Raw genomic sequence first — 19,546 nt, 5'->3', positions numbered from 1 at the left:
TCAACACATCCTGATTCAAAAATCAGTTCAGGGGGAGGGTATAGCTCAGGGGTAGAGTGTAATGCTTAGCATGCACGAGGTCCTGGGTTCAATCCCAGTACCTCCGATAAATAAATAAACCAAATAAAGTTACTACCCCACAAAAAACAAAACAAAAATCAGTTCACATGTCTCTGATAGCACCAGCAATGAACTCGTGAGGAGTAAGTTCTTGTACTCCTCCAGTAGTTAAATATAAGGAAGTTGACTCTTGAGTTGTTCCCTATCTTCCCTGGAAAACTTGAATCTTCAATCATTACTTAATTTCTAATGAAGAACTGCATTCTAGACATTGTTCTTAGGCATTGCCTCCTGCTGCAGACAGTATGAAACGATGGATATTTTAACTGAAACTTACTCAGAGACAGAATGCATTTATAGATCCAGATCTAGGGTCATGGAAGAGCTCATTGATCTGTTACCAAAATGTGTATTGATTTTACTTCTGTCCATGTTCTTTCTTCTGACATAATTTATAAGAACACAGATTTCTTTTGGATACTGGTTACAGTCATTGTGGAGGGTCTTTCTAACATGATGAAGATCTTGTACATCTGTGTTGATTGTGAAGCCAGTGAGATCACCTACTCTCCTGACCTTCAGTACAATTGAGATTTTTCTTCCATTAATCATTGCTAGGAAGATCTTTGGTGTTAATTCTGAGAAACTGTAGGGCAGAATAATCTCGTGGGGAACTTGCCTCATCTCAAAATCATGAGTCTTCAGAATGCTTTTGAATAAGGTTTATAGTAGAACTTAGATCCGGTTGATTGAATGCCTCACTCTTATGACTTAGCTTCAGAATCACACACTTTGTTATGCCCTGAGCTTTATTCCAATTGAAATTTTAAGAGGTGCTTTAAATGTTCAGAATTAACAGGCAAGTACAAAACCATTGGCTACAAAGTGTGAAAAGCATGTGTGATTTTTATTCAGATGTAAGAAATAACTTACTTCCCTTCTATTATTTCTGCTTATTTCAGTTAATTTTCCTTTAAATCTGTTTCCTTAAAAAAGCATCCATATTACCCATTTTTTTAGGCAGTGACTAGATAACTTTATATCTAAAATCAAATGTACATGATTTATTTATATATAATCATATTATATATAAAATATATAAAATCATATTGTTCTTGTTGAGCTGCTCTTAGTGATCTTTGAAACTGACTTTTTCTCTTCTTGCTGTATTATTTCATTGAAATGATTAATGAAAATTTTATTGTCTTGCAGGTTTCTTTGGTTACTTTAGTTGCAGCTGCTTTTGGCTACTCAGATCTTGGCCCCATCAGATCCCTTCGGACACTTAGAGCTTTAAGACCTCTAAGAGCTTTATCTCGATTTGAAGGAATGAGGGTAAGAAAATGCCAAACTTCCTAATATAATATTCATATTTTTAATGAAGTATAAAATATGAAAAAATGTATCTAGAAATTATGGACTGTTTATGTTTACACATGTGTATACATACATATGTATATCTGGTCTGTTTATTTATCTAAGTGTGTATACATGTGCATACACACACAGTATTTCAGTGCATATTGTTTAACAAAGAGTAAAGTAAATACAGTAATGTCTCTTTCATACTATACCGTTAGGCAGTGATCCAAGTAAGTGACTTTTCCTTTAAATGAAAATCTTCACCATGTTAGGAAATTCAGGTGAAGGGGACATTATTAGTCCTAACAACATCTCTCATATACAAGTCATGAAAGACGACAGCATCAGGTGACCAGTGCTTCTAGGTTCATTCTTAAAATATATGTTTCAGTGATAGTGGAATTATCTCCAAATTATATTTGAGAAAACTAAGGCTCTGAGAGTTTACTTCATTTGCACTAGGCTGCATAGTGTCTGAAAAAAGATTAGTTTTACAGAAACAAATGAGATGAGATAAGTAATGACTACTAGCAATCTAGTAGCAACTTCTTCATAAAATACACAGAGGACAATGACCCTCTTTTCTCTAATAAGTCTATATCCTCATTTGCTGCTGCTCTCCTCGAATTTCTTCTTCTCCAGGTGTATGCCTGCTTTCTCATGTCTCTGTTCTCTTAGCCAAGAATGCAAGCCCTGCCCTGTCTCAACCTTAACTTATCAGCATAGCAAACACCTACCCTTTCTTTAAGCCTCAATTTAAATTTGCCTTGTCTGTCCACCACCAGGCATAACTGGGTATCCTTCTTGTATGTTCAGACACATAAAATCCTCCTCGTATTACTTAACTTATTTATCTGACTGCCTCTCTACCTGTGGCCTCTGAGCAGTTTAACATGCAGGTTAGTCTGGCTCACTGCTTCTCTAAGTGTGGTCGGCATCACATGAAAACTTACTAGAAATGCAAATTCCCAGGTTCCACCCCAGATCTATTGAATAATAAACTCTAGGATGGGGCCCAGAAGTCTGAAGCCTCAGGTGAATATTAGACATGTTTTAGTCCAGCTGATCTTCATTATTATCCCTGCTAACCTTATTCTGACCGCAACCTCTACTGGGTGTACCCAGTATATATTGGCTCCCATGTGTATAAGAGAAATCATGATTGTACAAAAATCTTTTTCATAAGTAAAAGTCAAGTACTTTTTGTCAAGTAAGAATTGAAAAATAAGTTTCCTTAACTTTATTTTTTGAGCATTAGTAGAATGTTACAATCTATTCAGAATTTATGACTTGATGCCTCAACTCAAGCAGAGTGTGTACCACATTTCTGTGATCAAAGAATATACTTCCCTCTGTGATTAAGCCAGTCCATCATTTTATCCTGTTTGTTCTTTGTTCTTTATCTATAATATAGGTGAATTGGATGCAGGAGAATGATATAATACATTTGGAGGGGCAAAAATACATCTTAGTTTAGTTTAGTTACATTCATTAAGCAAGCAAAACAGGGATGTTTCTTCACACTGCAGGGTCATTTTGGAGAATAAATGAAATCATGATTGGAGGCATTTTGTAGTTAACTTCCTTTGAGGCTTGAGGCTCTTAAACTTATTGATTTTCCCAGATGGCTTCTCATCAGGGCGCTATGTACCCATCTCCCTCAGACCCAGCATTGCTCACAGTCTTTCGGCAAACATTTTCAACACCACCTATGTGTCAGCTATAAAAGAGTACAACCCAAGAGTGAGTAAGGACAGTGGTCATGGGGAGACAGACGGGGGAACAGCAGTTATTCTGTGACATCTGCTGTAAAAGAGTAAGCGCACAGTGCTACTGGAATAGTGCTGGAAGTGGCTGCCTGGGGAGGTCCGTGGAGGCTTCACAGGGAGGTGACCTTGGAGCGGGGACTGAAAGAGTGGGCCCCAAGTCACAGGCGGGTAGACATTCCAGGCTGAGATGCTACTTGCTGAAGGACAGAGTTGACTATGCAAGATGTGTTTGAATAGTGACTGGAAGGATCAGCATGCCTAGGTGATAAGCATGGTGGGAGAATAGCTGGAAATGAGGGTGACAACGTTGGTTTGAATAAGAGCTGACCACTTTGAACTCTGCTCTCTAATCTTGTTCTTCCTAACCCTTTTGGGATCATGTACACTCTAGGAATCTCATGAAAGTATAAATCATCTCTCCATAAAGAAATCCTAGCCATAATGTTTTTCATATAATTTCGTGCCCCTATGGAACCTTTACAGGTCCATGGACCCCAGGGTCATCACTGTTGCTCTGGCCCAGGGGTCAAAAACCAAAGCCCACAAGCTGGTTGCCTGTTTTGTAGAGGAAATTTTATTGAGTCACAGCCACTCCCATGTTTATGTATGATCTATTGCTACAATTGACACAGAGATCATACGGCCCACAGAGCCTAAAAATATTTAAGAAAATGTTTTCCAGCCCCTGCACTAGACAATCTCAAAAATAGTCAAGAGATCCTTAATGTCTCTCCTTTTGGGAACGTCTGGAGAGCCCATTTGATATATTGCGAAAGAGAGGGAGCACGTGCTCTTTACTTAACAAGTTCATCCTTAACATATTTGCACTCAAATTCAGACCATAGCTCAACTGTAAGAAGATAGTAAGTCTGGAAAGATGAGGTAATTAAGAGAATCTGGAGAGTGGTAAATGCTGCAGTAGTCCCCATGCAGGAACGCTGCGTGGCAAGAGGCCCTGGTGATCAATAATAGTGGAAATGCTGAAAAGCAGAAATACAGAAAGTATTAAAGATAAACTGTACTTCATTTTTGTTTTAACTGAGGCCTGCACTATCTGTATTTAGCCAAGGGATTATATATATAAAGCATTTCTAGAGTCAGAATAATTAATCTGTAGATTGCTCTCATTTTGCAGATGAGAAAACAGAGGTCCCAAGGTCTTAACCAAATTTACATCTCACACAACTGGCAGAACCAGTTCAGTCTAAGGGGTTCAAACCATGACAAGACTCCCAATCTTAAATCCAGTTTATACACATTAGTCTTTTCTCTATATGAGAGAATTTTAACACTGGTAATTCTAGGACTGTGAACCTTTAAATGTACATTTTACTCATTTTTAATCATTTGTATTTATAAATTTCTTTCTTTTCTAGAGCATGCAGATTTTATGACTTCACCTTACATATATCAGGTTTTTGGTTTATTATTTTTATTTATTTTTTCATTTTAAGTTGTTATATGATCTTAGTTATTTGTTTTGTATTGTTGCTAATAGTTTCACTGTGAGATCCTCATGTATTTTGTAAAGTCACTGATTGTGGGGCTCTTGTCTCATTTTTTCCTGCTTAGCACACTAATGAGAATATGGTGGGCATTCAGTAAATACATGTTGGTTGATTGGTTTGATGCCTTAAACATTTAAGGGTGGCTTTTCTAACTTATCTAATTCTGCATTGTGTTTCATTAATGTTGCCCATGTAACATTCTTACCAATCCTAATCGTTCTTTTCTTTCTTTTGAATGCTAGGTGGTCGTGAATGCGCTCATAGGTGCAATTCCTTCCATCATGAATGTGCTCCTTGTGTGTCTTATATTCTGGCTAATATTTAGTATCATGGGAGTAAATTTGTTTGCTGGCAAGTTCTATGAGTGTATTAACACCACGGATGGGTCACGGTTTCATACAAATCGAGTTGAAAATCGTTCTGAGTGTTTTGCGCTTATGAATGTTAGTCAAAATGTGCGATGGAAAAACTTGAAAGTGAACTTTGACAATGTTGGACTTGGTTACCTGTCTCTGCTTCAAGTTGTAAGTAACCTCTTTTGTGAATGCTTGATATTTTAGTGCACATTGGATGAAGATCTGTCATTATATAATTATTAATATAATTAAAGACAAAGTACTTTGTGACTTTAAAAACAGAGTTGGTCTTTCTTAGAACATTTGCTTGTAAACATAAGAAGCATGGGTTCCGGTGCATTTGAGAGTTATTAACCCATAATTACCTTTTTGGAGTCATTTTGACTCCCCTACCATTGTGCCATCTGAATATTGCTCCAAAAATGAATAGTCATTTTTGGAGACTGCCACTTTTACACCACAGGGAAGTGAGAGGGACTTCCCGCTGGGATGGAGAATCCTTAAGGTATGGAGAAAAATTGTTTCCTTCCTTATTCATAAAATTCTCCTCCCCTTCTGGAAAAACAAAAATTCATGTGTAAAACTCACAAACAAATTGTAACAACCAGGAAATAATTAACTAGGACTAAGATTTAGAATGTGACTTGAGAATGTATTCCTTTTTTTCCCCTTGATATAGCATCTTTATGTTAAATTGGAATTTTGATACAATGGGCTTTGGCATCTGCCTAATGCAAGGGACTTGAGCGTAGACAGATTTTGGTATCTGGGGGCTGTGGGATTGGGGGGTTTTGAGGGGGCTAATACTGATCTGCAGATACCAAGGGATGACACTACAGTAAAACTCACTAATTTAATATAGTTAATAAATGTTGTAACATTAAACAAATTAAACTTATTTATGGCTATTTTAGAGTATGAGTTTTGCATTCATTCTACAAATGTTATGTTTACAGGCAACATTCAAGGGATGGATGGATATCATGTATGCTGCAGTTGATTCTGTTAATGTAAGTATTGTAATATACTAAACTCTATGATTTTTAAAGCTCCCTAGTTTATTTAGGCTGTTTTCAAACAGCAGCTCCAAGGAGCCCTTGGTGTATGCACACACAGTGAATAACCTGGACCTGGTAGTGGTCTAGTGGTTACCTGTCAGCATTTGGAAACAGAGCTTGACTTAAATTCTGGCTCTACCATATCTTACAAGCTTGCACCTGACTTTAAGCAAATTACTCTACCTCTTTGAGTCTGTTTATTGGTGTGTAAAAAGAAAGTAATTCACTGTCCACCTCATGGGGCTGTTCTGATGCTCCCACAAGAAAATGTGAACAGGACACTTAGCACAGCATGACAATAATAAGTTCTCAGAAAACATTTATTTATCAAAATAAAAATGAAATAACATATTCTATTCATAGTTTTCACTGCTTTTATGTTTTAAACTGCCTTAGAAGAGTTTGTGTGAAATAAGTCCCACACTTAAGAAAATTTGAAGACTACTGACTAGTTCAGGTTGTCCCAAAAGCCAGTGAAGACATTTCTAAAACCAAATGAAAAAAAGAGCATGATTTATGTAAATAAATCTATTACTATATTTTTTTCTGGAAATAAAACATATGCATCAGGTCATTTAGTTGCTAAATTGTCCTACAATCTGAGAACCAGTAATATAAGTGGATAAGCCCTTTCTAGTTATCTGAAGATTATATTCATAGTAAGCATGTAATAAATATTTATTTAGTGTGGAATACATTTTTTAGAATGCTTTTGTTGAAGCTCAACAACATTATGGTTTCTGAATAACCACGTTTACCTAGGATAGCACTGTTTGGACTGCCCTGTCAAACTGTGTGAAAAAGAAAATGATGAATTCTGTTGTCAACATACTGCTAACTTTTGTTAATTTTATAGGTAGACAAGCAGCCCATATATGAATACAACCTCTACATGTATATTTATTTCGTCATCTTTATCATCTTTGGGTCGTTCTTCACTTTGAATTTGTTCATTGGTGTCATCATAGATAATTTCAATCAACAGAAAAAGAAGATAAGTATTTCAAGTTTTTGTCATTGCACTGAAAAGAAATGAACAATTATTTCCCCCAAATTATAATGTGAAATTTAATCTGATATCAGTTAGTAATTAGTTCATTAGAATTTCACTGATTTTTCAAGTCAGATATGCTTAATCTCATTCATCTCTGCACAGAAAATAATCATCTCTTGAGTCACAATTATTTTTAAGCAATATATTAGCTATTGAATTTTTTCCAGTGTTCCTTGCAGAGAATTGATTAAGAAAAATTGATGCATTAGTGGTTTATTCAAAACATGATTGTATAAGTAGTCACTGTATCCTATTCTGAGCCCCTGGTCTGTGTGGTATGTGTGGGGCTGGCACTTAAAGAAGACCACCTAGCCCGCACTTACTTCTCCAAACTAGTCATTGGCAGCAACAGAAAATAGGGGATACATTCGATTAAAAGATTTTAAAGGGTAGGGTCTACAGCATTGTTTGGGTTTGCAGGAGAATAAAATGTTTAAAAAGGCTCAGTTTTCTTAGAGTTAACAGTTACTGTGACTGTAGTGCACCCACGTGAACAGAGACCTTTGAAGGATGAGGGATAGAATTGCAAAAAGAAGTGATTTTAGGTACTGGTTTAGCATCTAAGAAAAGACAGTTGTACATTGCAATGAAATGTCATTAGAAGCCGTGATTGACTATTCACGAGTGAAGGAAAATGTAGTAAATGTTAAATGTTGTTTATGTTTACATTTCCAAATATAGGTATTTATTTTTCAAAGAATTTTTTAATTCCATGTTCCATTCTTACATTTTATATCTGACAGTCAAACTTAGCTAACATTATCATATATTCATGCCTTTAGGCAGAAGATACTGAATAGTTAATAAATTAATCTTGAAAATAATTTTACAAAGTATACCCTGATTTTCAGCTTAGTTATTTTTCCTACTTTAGTCATTGTATATGTGACATATAAGCACACACATGGTTCCCTGGCAGTCCCTGCATAGGTTAAATTATACATGTATCTAGAAAGAGCAGTATGACCACTACAGGAGAGCCACAGTTCTAATTGCTTTAACCTCCTTGCTCTTAAATATTATTCTTAAAACAAGAATTGCCACTGAAGGAAGTTGGCATGAGTAGACGCCATTACCAGCAATGTCAGGCAAAAGTTACTAAAAAGACCAGCCTGACTTACAGGATGTCTCCCACCTACTTTTTAAAGGGATGCATTTTATAGGGTCTGTACAAGCTACAGTAAAACAAAATAACAGCACAAGTTTCTCTGTTGAAGCATTTTGTAATCTCCTCTTAGTTTCATTTCACTCTTTATTATCAGGGCATCATCAAGGGAAGACAAAATTTGCCACCTTGATGTTTACCTTTAATTCAGGATTCTCTTCCCAGTGTTTCCCTAGCTTCTTGTAAGTTCTTGACCTGCTATAATGTTCAGCCCCTATCAATGAGCAATAAAGGGTCTCGGCTTCTCTTGACATTGGCATAAAAGTTCTCTCTCACGCGTCAGTAGAATACCAAAATTCCACAAATACTGCCTGTCAGTTAGAGGCGATGCAAGTTAAAACATGATAAAACAAGAAGGGAAGTCTGGTTGTCATTAGGTATTTGACAGATCAGAAAATGCAGTAGGTAAGAATTTCAGAACTATAAATTCCCCCAAATAAATTCCTGATTAATGGATTGTACTAATTTATGCCATAAATTAAAAGTTTCTATTACAGATCAATGAGGAATATGCATGAATCTATATAAATTACAGATAATTTTAAAACATTGACAGAATCTAAAAGAATAAGCTAAGCTTCTAGGCCTCCTTTGTGAGATTTAGACTGTTAACAGTGTAGAAAGGATCAAAAGCTTTATTTAGACACTAGTTTTTTTTACTGTTGAATCTTAAAGGTTGTATATTCAATTAGAAAGTCCACAAGTATATGTATGTATATGTGTGGCTGAAATATTTTGCTATACAACAGAAATAACTGATGCGTTTAAACTGACTCTACTTCAATTAAAATAAATAAATAAAATAAAAAATAAAAATAAAGTAGAAAGTTCTTCAAGTCAGAAACCCTGGATTATTGGTAATTTTCTCAACATCTAGAACTGTATTATGTGTAATGTTTACACCCAATAAAGGGTTTATGTTGAAATTCCTTTATTTGGAATTAAAGAGGTAGCCAAAGATTTTTTTAAATAAATAAATAAATACATAAATAAATAAAAACTTTATTATATGTATACCAAATATATGTGTATCTCTATATATGTATATTTATTTATGGATATGTTCTATATATATTGTTATATATCCATTTTTATGCTAAAAGAATAGGGAATATTAAAATGAATACAAATGAATATTAAAATAATACTGTTTTAGCTATTGCTTTTGGCCCCTACTTTTTATAAGTCAATATGGCTAATGAGTAAACATTAGCCAAATTATCATTCACTACTCTTATTTTTTATAACCCTTTCTAATATATTTGTTATTCAGCAATGAAATGCCTGGTGAGACAAGTAGCAAATAAAATGAGATACTAGCACATAATTTAAAATAACACAGGTTAGGCTATCAAAAGAAAATTGAGCCAATCTATTGGATGTAACCCATGTATTTTATATATTGTGCACATTACGTTATGTATGGAGAGTCCTGTGCCTACATGTAGGTAATCCTGTAAGACAAGTTTTATTTATTGACACCTTGCACATAATAAAATGCATTTCATTTTTTTAAACTGAGGTGTAATTGGCATATAATAGTATATTATTTCCAACTAATTTGGAACATTATGTGTACAACATAATGATTCGATGGTTGCATACGCTGCAAAATGATTACCTTAAAATCCTAGTTACCATCTGTCACCAAAAATACGGAAGGCTTCACAAATTTGTATGTCATCCTAGATCAGGAGCCATGCTAATCTCTGTATCCTTCCAATTTTTGTGTATGTGCTACTGAAGCAGGAATGCATTTCTTTTCTAGATGAATACATTTTTAACCTGTCTTAATGATCTGAGGAAGGATCTAGACAATGGTTCTGGTTTTAACTAGATTTATTTTTTATTTCTTTACCTTGGAGGTCAAGATATCTTTATGACTGAAGAACAGAAGAAATATTACAATGCAATGAAAAAGCTGGGATCCAAGAAACCACAAAAACCAATACCTCGGCCAGGGGTAAAAAAATATTATATCTAGCATATAAATTTTTAAATTACTTTTAAATCATCTTTAATGTCCAACTACTTCTTAAATATGAATGCATATATTTTAATGTTGTGAACAAAAGTCCTTATAAAACTGAATATATGTATTTTGAACTTTATCATAGCTCTTAATAGTCCTTATATTTTATTTTTCTATAAATATGAAAACTAATTGTATATGCTTTAAACTCTTCATTAGCTTTACAACTATTAGTACAAATGGCCTGTAGAGAGTCAATATAAGATGTATGTTTGTTTGAAATTTATTTATTCTTTTTTCACATTCTTTTCCATTAAAGTTTATTACAAGATATTGAACATAATTCCCTGTGCTATACAGTAAGACCTTGTTGTTTATCTGTTTTAGATATAGTAGTTTGTATCTGCTAATCCTAAACTCCTAATTTATCCCTCCACCCCCTCCTCCTTTGGTTACCATAAGTTTGTTTTCTATGTGTATGAGCCTGTTTCTGTTTTGTAAGTAAGTTTATTTGTATCATTTTTTTGATTCTACATATAAGTGATATCATATGATATTTCTTTCTCTGTCTGACTTACTTCACTTAGTACGATAATCTCTAGGTCCTTCCATCTTGCTGCAAATGGCATTTTATTTTTTATGGCTGAGTAGTATTCCATTAAATATATATACTACATCTTCTTTATCCATTCATCTGTCAGTGGACGTTTACATTACTTCCACGTCTTAGCTATTGTAAATAGTGCTGCTGTGAACGTTGGGATGCATGTATCTCTTCAAATTAGAGTTTTCTCTGGATATATGCCCAGGAGTGGGATTGCTGGATCATATGGTAACTATATCATTAGTTTTTAAAGGAACCTCCATACTGTTTTTCATAGTGGCTACACCAGTTTACATTCCCATCAGCAGTGTAGGAGGATTCCCTTTTCTACACACCCCCTCCAGCATTTATTATTTGTAGACTTTTCGATGATGGCCATTCTGACCAGTGTGAGGTGATACCTCATTATAGTTTTGATTTGCATTATTCTGATAATCAGCAATGTTTAGCATCTTTTTATGTCATTATTGTCCATCTGTATGTCTTCTTTGGAGAAATGTCTGTTTAGGTCTTCTGCCCATTTTTTGATTGGGATGTTTGTTTTTTTGTTACTGAGTTGTATAAGCTGTTTATGTATCAGACCAACTAAATTATAATCTATGAATTTGAAGCTCTGGTATTTAATTTTCTCAGTGCCTTACTTGATCTTGATACAATGCCTAAAACTTGCCTATGCAGCCAGGGTTGGAAGTATGACCATTTCTTCCTTAAGTACCCAAGTCTTAATCATTACCTTGGTTTTTGACCTCCACATTGCCCTGACCATATGATCTGGAAATTCATACCAGTTTTCGGCTCATGTGCAGCTAGAACAAAAATGGTAGCACTGGATGCTTGTGAGTGTGGCTTAAGGTGGAGCTCTTCCTGATTGTCCCTTCTTTTCCTTGTTTGATCTGTAACTCCTTGCCTTCCATACCACTCTTTCCTCTAGTGGATAGTCATACTTAAAGCTTTGTTTGCTGATTGTAACTTTGCCATCAAGAATTTCAAGACTGATTATTTACTGTGAGGCTTAATATCTCTAAGATAATCAGGGAAGAAAAAGGGCCTTGAGAGTCTTGAAACTGAGAGTGGTCTTCATAATAACCATCTTTTAAAATTTATTATAGAAACTAAATTATAAAATATTAATGGATATTTTGAAAGAAAAATAATTTTTTAATCAAAAAAAGTTTTTACTAGTGTAATTATTTATGGATACTTGCAAAATTTACATTTCCTATTATTTTTGTTTCTTTGCAGAACAAATTCCAAGGATGTATATTTGACCTGGTTACAAACCAAGCTTTTGATATCACCATCATGGTTCTTATCTGCCTCAACATGGTAACTATGATGGTAGAAAAAGAGGGACAAAGTGAATACATGACTGAAGTTTTATATTGGATCAATGTGGTTTTTATTATCCTCTTCACTGGAGAATTTGTGCTGAAACTGATCTCCCTCAGATGCTACTACTTCACTGTAGGATGGAACATTTTTGATTTTGTAGTTGTGATTCTTTCCATTGTAGGTAAGACCATTTATTAATTGGATTTTAATTTTTAGTCAAACTAAACATCACATATACTCAGAGAAGTTTCTGAATTCTTGAATGTAAACTTATTCTAGAGTAAGTCACTAACACTGAAAGGATAAAGGAACCTTAAAAACAAAACCAAACCGAACAAAAACCTCTGTGTCAGAATTCTTGGGTTCACGCTACAAGCCTCAAAGCCACACATTTTCTATTTGTTGGAAGCACATAATACTCCTTATATTCGATTTCCAAGATTACCCTTCACAAAGGTAGGAACTACATCTATATGTAGGTATGTCTTAGAAGATCAATGTAGAATCTGAAATCACTCCAGCTTTTGCACATACGAGAACTGTCCCATGATTAATGATAATATTAATAGTCAGAATATTGCTGACTCTTTGTGAAAATTCTTCCTGAACTCCAAGTGAAATTAAACTCTAAAGAAATTCCAGCCTCATTTCTTAGGGCTTCATACTTATCAACTTTATAATCATTTCTCAACTAACTTAATCATGTCTGTGAATCACTGTACTTTTTTGTACTTGGGTAAGAAGGCTCTCCCTGTAATCATGACTATTTTTAATAAATTAATCTATAAATTTAGTGTTATCCCAATGAGAATATCAGTATGTTTTTGTGTGGTGGGGGTAACAAATTGGTGCTATAAACCTAAATAATTCTAAAATTTATCTGGAAGAAAAATTAGAGTAATGAAGCAATGCCTTACATTGCTGGCTATTACAATTATTGTCACATTGATAAAGTAAAATAGTGTTTACTAAAAATCTCAATGGATTCAAATAAATAATCCAAAGTTAAACTTCAGTTATGTAGAGAATTACTACATTATTCAGTTAAAAGATCACATGAATCTTTGATTCCATGTAAAAAATCCATGTAAAAAAGTGGATTCTTATAGAAATAGATTTATAACTATGAACTTGAATAGTCTTTTCTATTCATGACACAAACTTGAGTCCATGAAGAAAAAATAATAGATATGACTGCATAAAATCAAAATATTCTGTGGAGGAAAACTCACTACCACCACCAAATTGGGAAAAAAAGTTGAAAGACAAATAAAAAAGAAGGAAATTGTTAATGTAACATTTAAGGTCAACAGAGGATTAGTACTTGTAATAGAAAAATGGTCCTCATAAATCAATAAGAAAATAGTAAATCACCCAATAGAAAAATGTGCAAAGGACTAGAATAAGCCAAAAAGAGAAAGTTGAAAATAGCCAACAAGCATACAAAATGTCCAATAAGCAAGAAAAATTGTGGATTATGTTTTCCCAAAAGAAATGCAAATAAATTACAATAATGAGGTGTTTTAAACATCATAAAGATATTCTGGTTAAATTATTAAGAAGAATGACAGCACTTGTGGGCATGCAGAGCATGAGCACTTTCATATACTACTAGTCAGAGTGTTCATTTGTACATACTTTCTGAAGATAGATTTGCAATATATAACAAAATTTTAAATACAGTGTTTGACCTAATTTCTAGTAGTGTATTATCAAAATATGCTCATGCAACTAGAAAAAAATGTATCTGCTTGGATATTCCTCTCAGCCAAAACAAATGGAAACAACATAAAATTCTTCAATATATGGCTATTTTGGCAGAACATTGTACAACTAAAAGAAATTATTCTTCTGTCATTTACATGGAAATATCTCCATGATATGATGAAGTAACTAAAATAGAAGACAAAAAAGCTTGTATGCCATGATTACATTTGTATATGTCTGTGTGTTCTTGCATAGACAAGTGGAGCAATCTTCAACAGAATATTAACAATAATTAATGGTAACAATAGTTAATATTTAAGATGATTTATATTTCCTTTTTAGCATATTATTGTATTGCTCGAATTTAATTTTTCTACCCTTACAATTTGAAATATTGTTGTGGGATACAAAAAAATATATTGTTGTGGAGGGAAAAAAAATAAGGTTCACAAACTTAGTAAAGGAGAAGAAACATCACAGTGGTAATTCTAACCATTTTCCTATGGGATTGTTCAATCCATTAATTGTTATGAAATTGCTTTCAGTATAAAGTGACAGTTCTTGAAAGCATAAGAGATAAGGTAGCAGATAAAACTCTTTAAGAGTCATGATTGTCTGTAGCATAGATATTTAAATATTTTCTTTTTACTCCTTCCCTCTGCACCAGGTATGTTTCTAGCTGATTTGATAGAAAAGTATTTTGTGTCCCCTACCCTGTTCCGAGTGATCCGTCTCGCCAGGATTGGCCGAATCCTGCGTCTGATCAAAGGGGCGAAGGGGATCCGCACGCTGCTCTTTGCTTTGATGATGTCCCTTCCTGCACTGTTTAACATCGGCCTCCTGCTCTTCCTGGTCATGTTCATCTACGCCATCTTTGGCATGTCCAACTTCGCCTATGTTAAAAAGGAAGCTGGAATCAACGACATGTTCAATTTTGAGACCTTCGGCAACAGCATGATCTGCCTGTTCCAGATCACCACCTCTGCTGGCTGGGATGGGTTGCTAGCACCTATTCTCAACAGTGGTCCTCCAGACTGTGACCCCAAAAAAGTCCATCCTGGAAGTTCAGTGGAAGGAGACTGTGGGAACCCCTCTGTTGGGATATTCTACTTTGTCAGTTACATCATCATATCATTTCTGGTTGTGGTGAACATGTACATCGCTGTCATCCTGGAGAACTTCAGTGTTGCTACTGAAGAAAGTACTGAGCCCCTGAGTGAGGATGACTTTGAGATGTTCTACGAGGTTTGGGAAAAGTTTGATCCAGATGCCACCCAATTTATAGAATATAGCAAACTCTCTGATTTTGCAGCTGCCCTGGATCCTCCACTCCTCATAGCAAAACCAAACAAAGTCCAGCTCATTGCCATGGATCTGCCCATGGTCAGTGGGGACAGGATCCACTGCCTTGACATCTTATTTGCTTTTACAAAGCGTGTTTTGGGTGAAAGTGGAGAGATGGACTCTCTCCGTTTACAGATGGAAGAAAGATTCATGTCTGCAAATCCTTCTAAAGTGTCCTATGAACCCATCACAACTACACTAAAACGAAAACAAGAGGATGTGTCTGCTACTGTCATTCAGCGTGCTTACAGACGTTACCGTTTACGGCAAAATGTCAAAAATATATCAAGTATATACATAAAAGATGGAGGCAAAGATGATGATTTGCCCAAAAAAGAAGATACGGTTTTTGATAATGTTAATGGGAACTCGAGTCCAGAAAAAACAGATGCAACCTCATCCACCACATCTCCACCTTCATATGATAGTGTAACAAAACCAGACAAAGAGAAATATGAAAAAGACAAAACAGAAAAGGAAGACAAAGGGAAAGATGGCAAGGAAAGCAAAAAATAGAGCTTCATTTTTGATACATTGTTTACAGCCTGTGGAGGTGATGTATTTGTGTTAATAAGACTCTTTTAAGGAGGTCTATGCCAAAACTCTTTTTATCCACATATTCTCAAAGTCAGTACAGCCCCTAGCTCTGATTCTCTGACATAGGTGGGCAGCATTAGCAGATGACTATTTTTGCATCGGTAAATGATTCTATAAGAATTGTTAAGAGTAACTCTACAGGGATAATTGGTTACAGCCAACAAAGGTGATTTAACTTAATTTCTTTTAATAAATCAGAGGACCATATAGAAAATGTTCACATCTGCCTTGTCATCTTTTCACAGGATTGTAAACATTCATGTTTCCCATGCAAATTCACACACACACACACACACCACACACCACACACACACACACACACACACATATAAATATCTATCATTTGGATATCTACAAAAGTATTTTGCCTTGGCTTTGTAGTGAAATGTCTTGATAGGAGGAATGGGTATTAGTAATGGATGTCTAAACATCCTGTTACTAGGGGGCAAGACTCTTTTATCCATATACAGAGGTCATACTACATTTTCAGGTGCTTAAATTTACTCCATATTGCATCAAAACCAATTTATATGTGCCTACTAAATGCCATAGGATTAAAAACATATGTAGACTCTTCATTTCAACAAATACTTTTTATTCATCTTGACTCATACCAACTAGCATAAGAGTTCCCTTCAGAGTACTGTGCTTCCTAGACTGCCTTTTTCTACATCCTTCTTTGTTCATACAATAACCATGGAACATGAAAAACTATTTTACGTACACCCTTCAAAAGAAAAAAATGAACATAACTGAGAAAAGAAGCCACTGAAGAAAGCTTTGTTCACTTTTATTTACACAGTGTAATACTGGACTGTGCTGCCCCAAAATACCAATAAAGACCCAACTCTTAATCATTTTTGTCACAATTTTCTGCTTTCTCATGCAGTATTTAGTCATTCTTTAGCACTAAGAAATAAACAAAGCTGTTATTTCTTTTCAGTGGAGTGCTTCTGGATATGCAGATAAATATCTGATTCCATGGTCCATGTCTGAGAAGATAATGACTTGGGCACTGTATTTACTGTATCACCTGCACACCATCCTAAATGTATGGCAAGCTCTCAAGTCATAATACATGGCAGGCTTTCAATACAGACATGTGTTTAGTGAGAATGAAATAGCATTCAACTGAGATGCTTGCCAACTTGCTTTCCTAATTGGTACTAGTAATCCTCTTGAACTTCTATTCTTTAATCTACAAAATGAGGAGGATGTCACTTTCTCCTAAAATTCTGTAACTACTGGGTATATTATATATCAATCAATAACATACCCTGAGCTTATAATTTACCAAGCACACATTCATTTTGCTTTAGCTGTTGTCCTTCTATCAAGGATTATAAATCTAGTTTTAAAAAATACCCTTGTAAATAATGGCTTCAAAATAAGTAACCATCGTGCATTTTTATGAGTTTATTCCAGGAATATGAGCTCTTTCTTCTATCAAGTTATTCGTGCACAGGCAAAAATTGAGTTACATAAGTAGAAAGTAATTTTATTTAGATTTTGTGGGAGTTGTCAAAGCATATGTATAGAACAGTATTTCATTCGTTTGCTTTCTTAGATGAAAAAAGAACATAAATTAGACTTCTGTATTCAGCACTTAAAACATATTTTTTGTTGTTCTGGCTAGTTAAAAATAACAGAGATTTAACCATACCTTCAGAGATGGAGGAGTATGGGTAGAGAATAAGAGAGAGAGGCAAAGAAACAGATACGAGAAAGAGATGAAAACAAAGAAAGAGACATTTCCACAGAACTGCCTATCTAGAACGTTTTTAAATTGTGATGTATTTTGCATCATCCATGAAAGAGATTATGACTTCGACGTTTGTCTTAAGCATGTGTGAAATTAAATCTAGGGCCAAAGATTCTCTACGCTTAAGTTCAACCATTCATTTTACATAATTTGAGCCTCTTCTTAATTTAATATATAAGATAACCATGCAGTGTTTTCTTAGGCTACATAGAGCATTGCATCACATCCCTGATAAGGCTGTTGAAAATAGGTTTTGACAATTTAATTAGAAAACCATATAAAATATATTACATTTGTAAGATTTTTAAAACATTAAATTAAGAAATTAATACTACTTTAAATTTGAATGCAGTTTACCCTGATTATTTTGAATCCATATAAATATAACTGCACTTTGCATATATATATAATATAGTGTGAAAAGATATATAGTGGGCAGGTTTCCTTGTGGTTTACTATTAATGTTTTTACATTGCCTGATTTTTATGTGAAAAAAAATATTGGCAACTGGTTCCTCAACACAGTTTCTTAGCATTTCAAAAAAAGAAAAAAATCACAAAATCACACTTTCTTCTATTTCATGCTGAACTGTAATTTTTTTAAAATATAACATGAATAGGTGTTGTATATATATGTTTTCCCAGGAATGTCTAGTTGTGACTTTTTATCAATTAATAACAATATTTAGAACCAAGAGCTCATTTAATACAGTGTAAGCTTGAAGGGAAATTAGACTTCTTGTTTCATACTGTTTGGTACTGCTTATGAGACATTGCCCTCAGAAACCACCATCATACTCATACTTCAGTCACACAATCACTGAGCTCATTTTACCTAATGAGACAGAATGGCAATTACACTGCAAAATTTAAATTACAATAAAACAGAAGTGAACAGATTTGAACATAAATCCATTCATACAATTTGGACAAAACTGGGAGAATCTCATTTTACCTTTGTGACTGTTACATAGTTTGCAAAAGATATAAGTGACTCGTGGGCTGTTTCTAAATGCTGATTGTTGAAAACCTTAACCCAAAATGTTCAGCATGATTTTATAGAGTTTTGATAGCTTTATTAAAAGGAGTTAAAATGCATATGTAAATAAAGCAGTTCTAAACAGCGATTTCAGAGAAATGTTGCTAGGAGCGATGAAAGTGGGCCAGCTAAATTAGAACGCTCAAGCAGCTGGCTTGGGTTTAGAACCTATGTACAGAGGCCACCAGTTTGTCTTAATATCTGTGGCTTATTATGTTATATTCTTGAGAAAATAATCAAGAATTGCTTCATAAAAATAAATGAATAGCCATGACTATAATAATGCTGTTCACATAGAATTCTTTACAAATTTCATACATCTGTGAATGCTCAAACTGAGTTTGTCATAAATTATACTGTAGTTAGACTTGAGACACATTGTAATAGAATCTAAAAATAAAAGTCATCAAAAAAAATAAAACCATGTTGCATGTATTCTCTGTTTTTGTGAGAATAATCTTTAAGGAAATAAATTCAGTGCATCCCTAAATGAGATATAGCTACTGATAGCTTTTTGTTTTTAATTGAAAGATGGACAGCTTCAAATGTCTTCCAGAAGAAGTCTTCCAGGATAAGAAAGTTGGGGATAAAGAATATAGAGTTCCAAAGAGATTCATTGAACTCCACAGCAGAATTTGTGCAGAAGAAAATTGAGGCAGGAAATGAAAATATACAAACATTTAGCTACACAATGGCAGTATGTATTTTTTGTGTGTAATAGCATGGAGACGTAGGATTAGCATACATAGTGGCTAAGGGCTTGGGTTCTAGATCCAGAACTGTACTTGGATACCTGCTAAGCCAGGACTCCTCATGTTTCCTTAATACGTTATTTAATCTGTGTGCCTCAGCTTTTTC

At 34.4% G+C, this 19,546-nt stretch overlaps 1 protein-coding gene and 1 pseudogene across 1 annotated transcript in view; one reads left to right on the top strand and one right to left on the bottom strand.

Annotated features, from left to right (window-relative positions):
• The window catches only part of SCN9A (sodium voltage-gated channel alpha subunit 9), a 124,467-nt gene extending 105,262 nt beyond the window's left edge, over nt 1-19,205 (top strand). Inside the window, exons 21-27 of the mRNA XM_010971408.3 lie at nt 1,273-1,395; nt 4,942-5,223; nt 6,012-6,065; nt 6,970-7,107; nt 10,191-10,295; nt 12,151-12,421; nt 14,615-19,205. Coding sequence (XP_010969710.2) covers nt 1,273-1,395; nt 4,942-5,223; nt 6,012-6,065; nt 6,970-7,107; nt 10,191-10,295; nt 12,151-12,421; nt 14,615-15,807 — 2,166 coding nt within the window. The 3' untranslated portion in view covers nt 15,808-19,205. The remainder of the gene's footprint in view (nt 1-1,272; nt 1,396-4,941; nt 5,224-6,011; nt 6,066-6,969; nt 7,108-10,190; nt 10,296-12,150; nt 12,422-14,614) is intronic.
• On the bottom strand, nt 9,982-10,081 carry LOC123613210 (U6 spliceosomal RNA; annotated as a pseudogene).
• Nucleotides 19,206-19,546: the final 341 nt, after the last annotated feature.

Source organism: Camelus bactrianus, chromosome 5, assembly GCF_048773025.1.
Source record: "Camelus bactrianus isolate YW-2024 breed Bactrian camel chromosome 5, ASM4877302v1, whole genome shotgun sequence".
Classification (NCBI taxonomy): domain Eukaryota; kingdom Metazoa; phylum Chordata; class Mammalia; order Artiodactyla; family Camelidae; genus Camelus; species Camelus bactrianus.
This window is presented reverse-complemented; position numbering and strand designations above follow the sequence as displayed.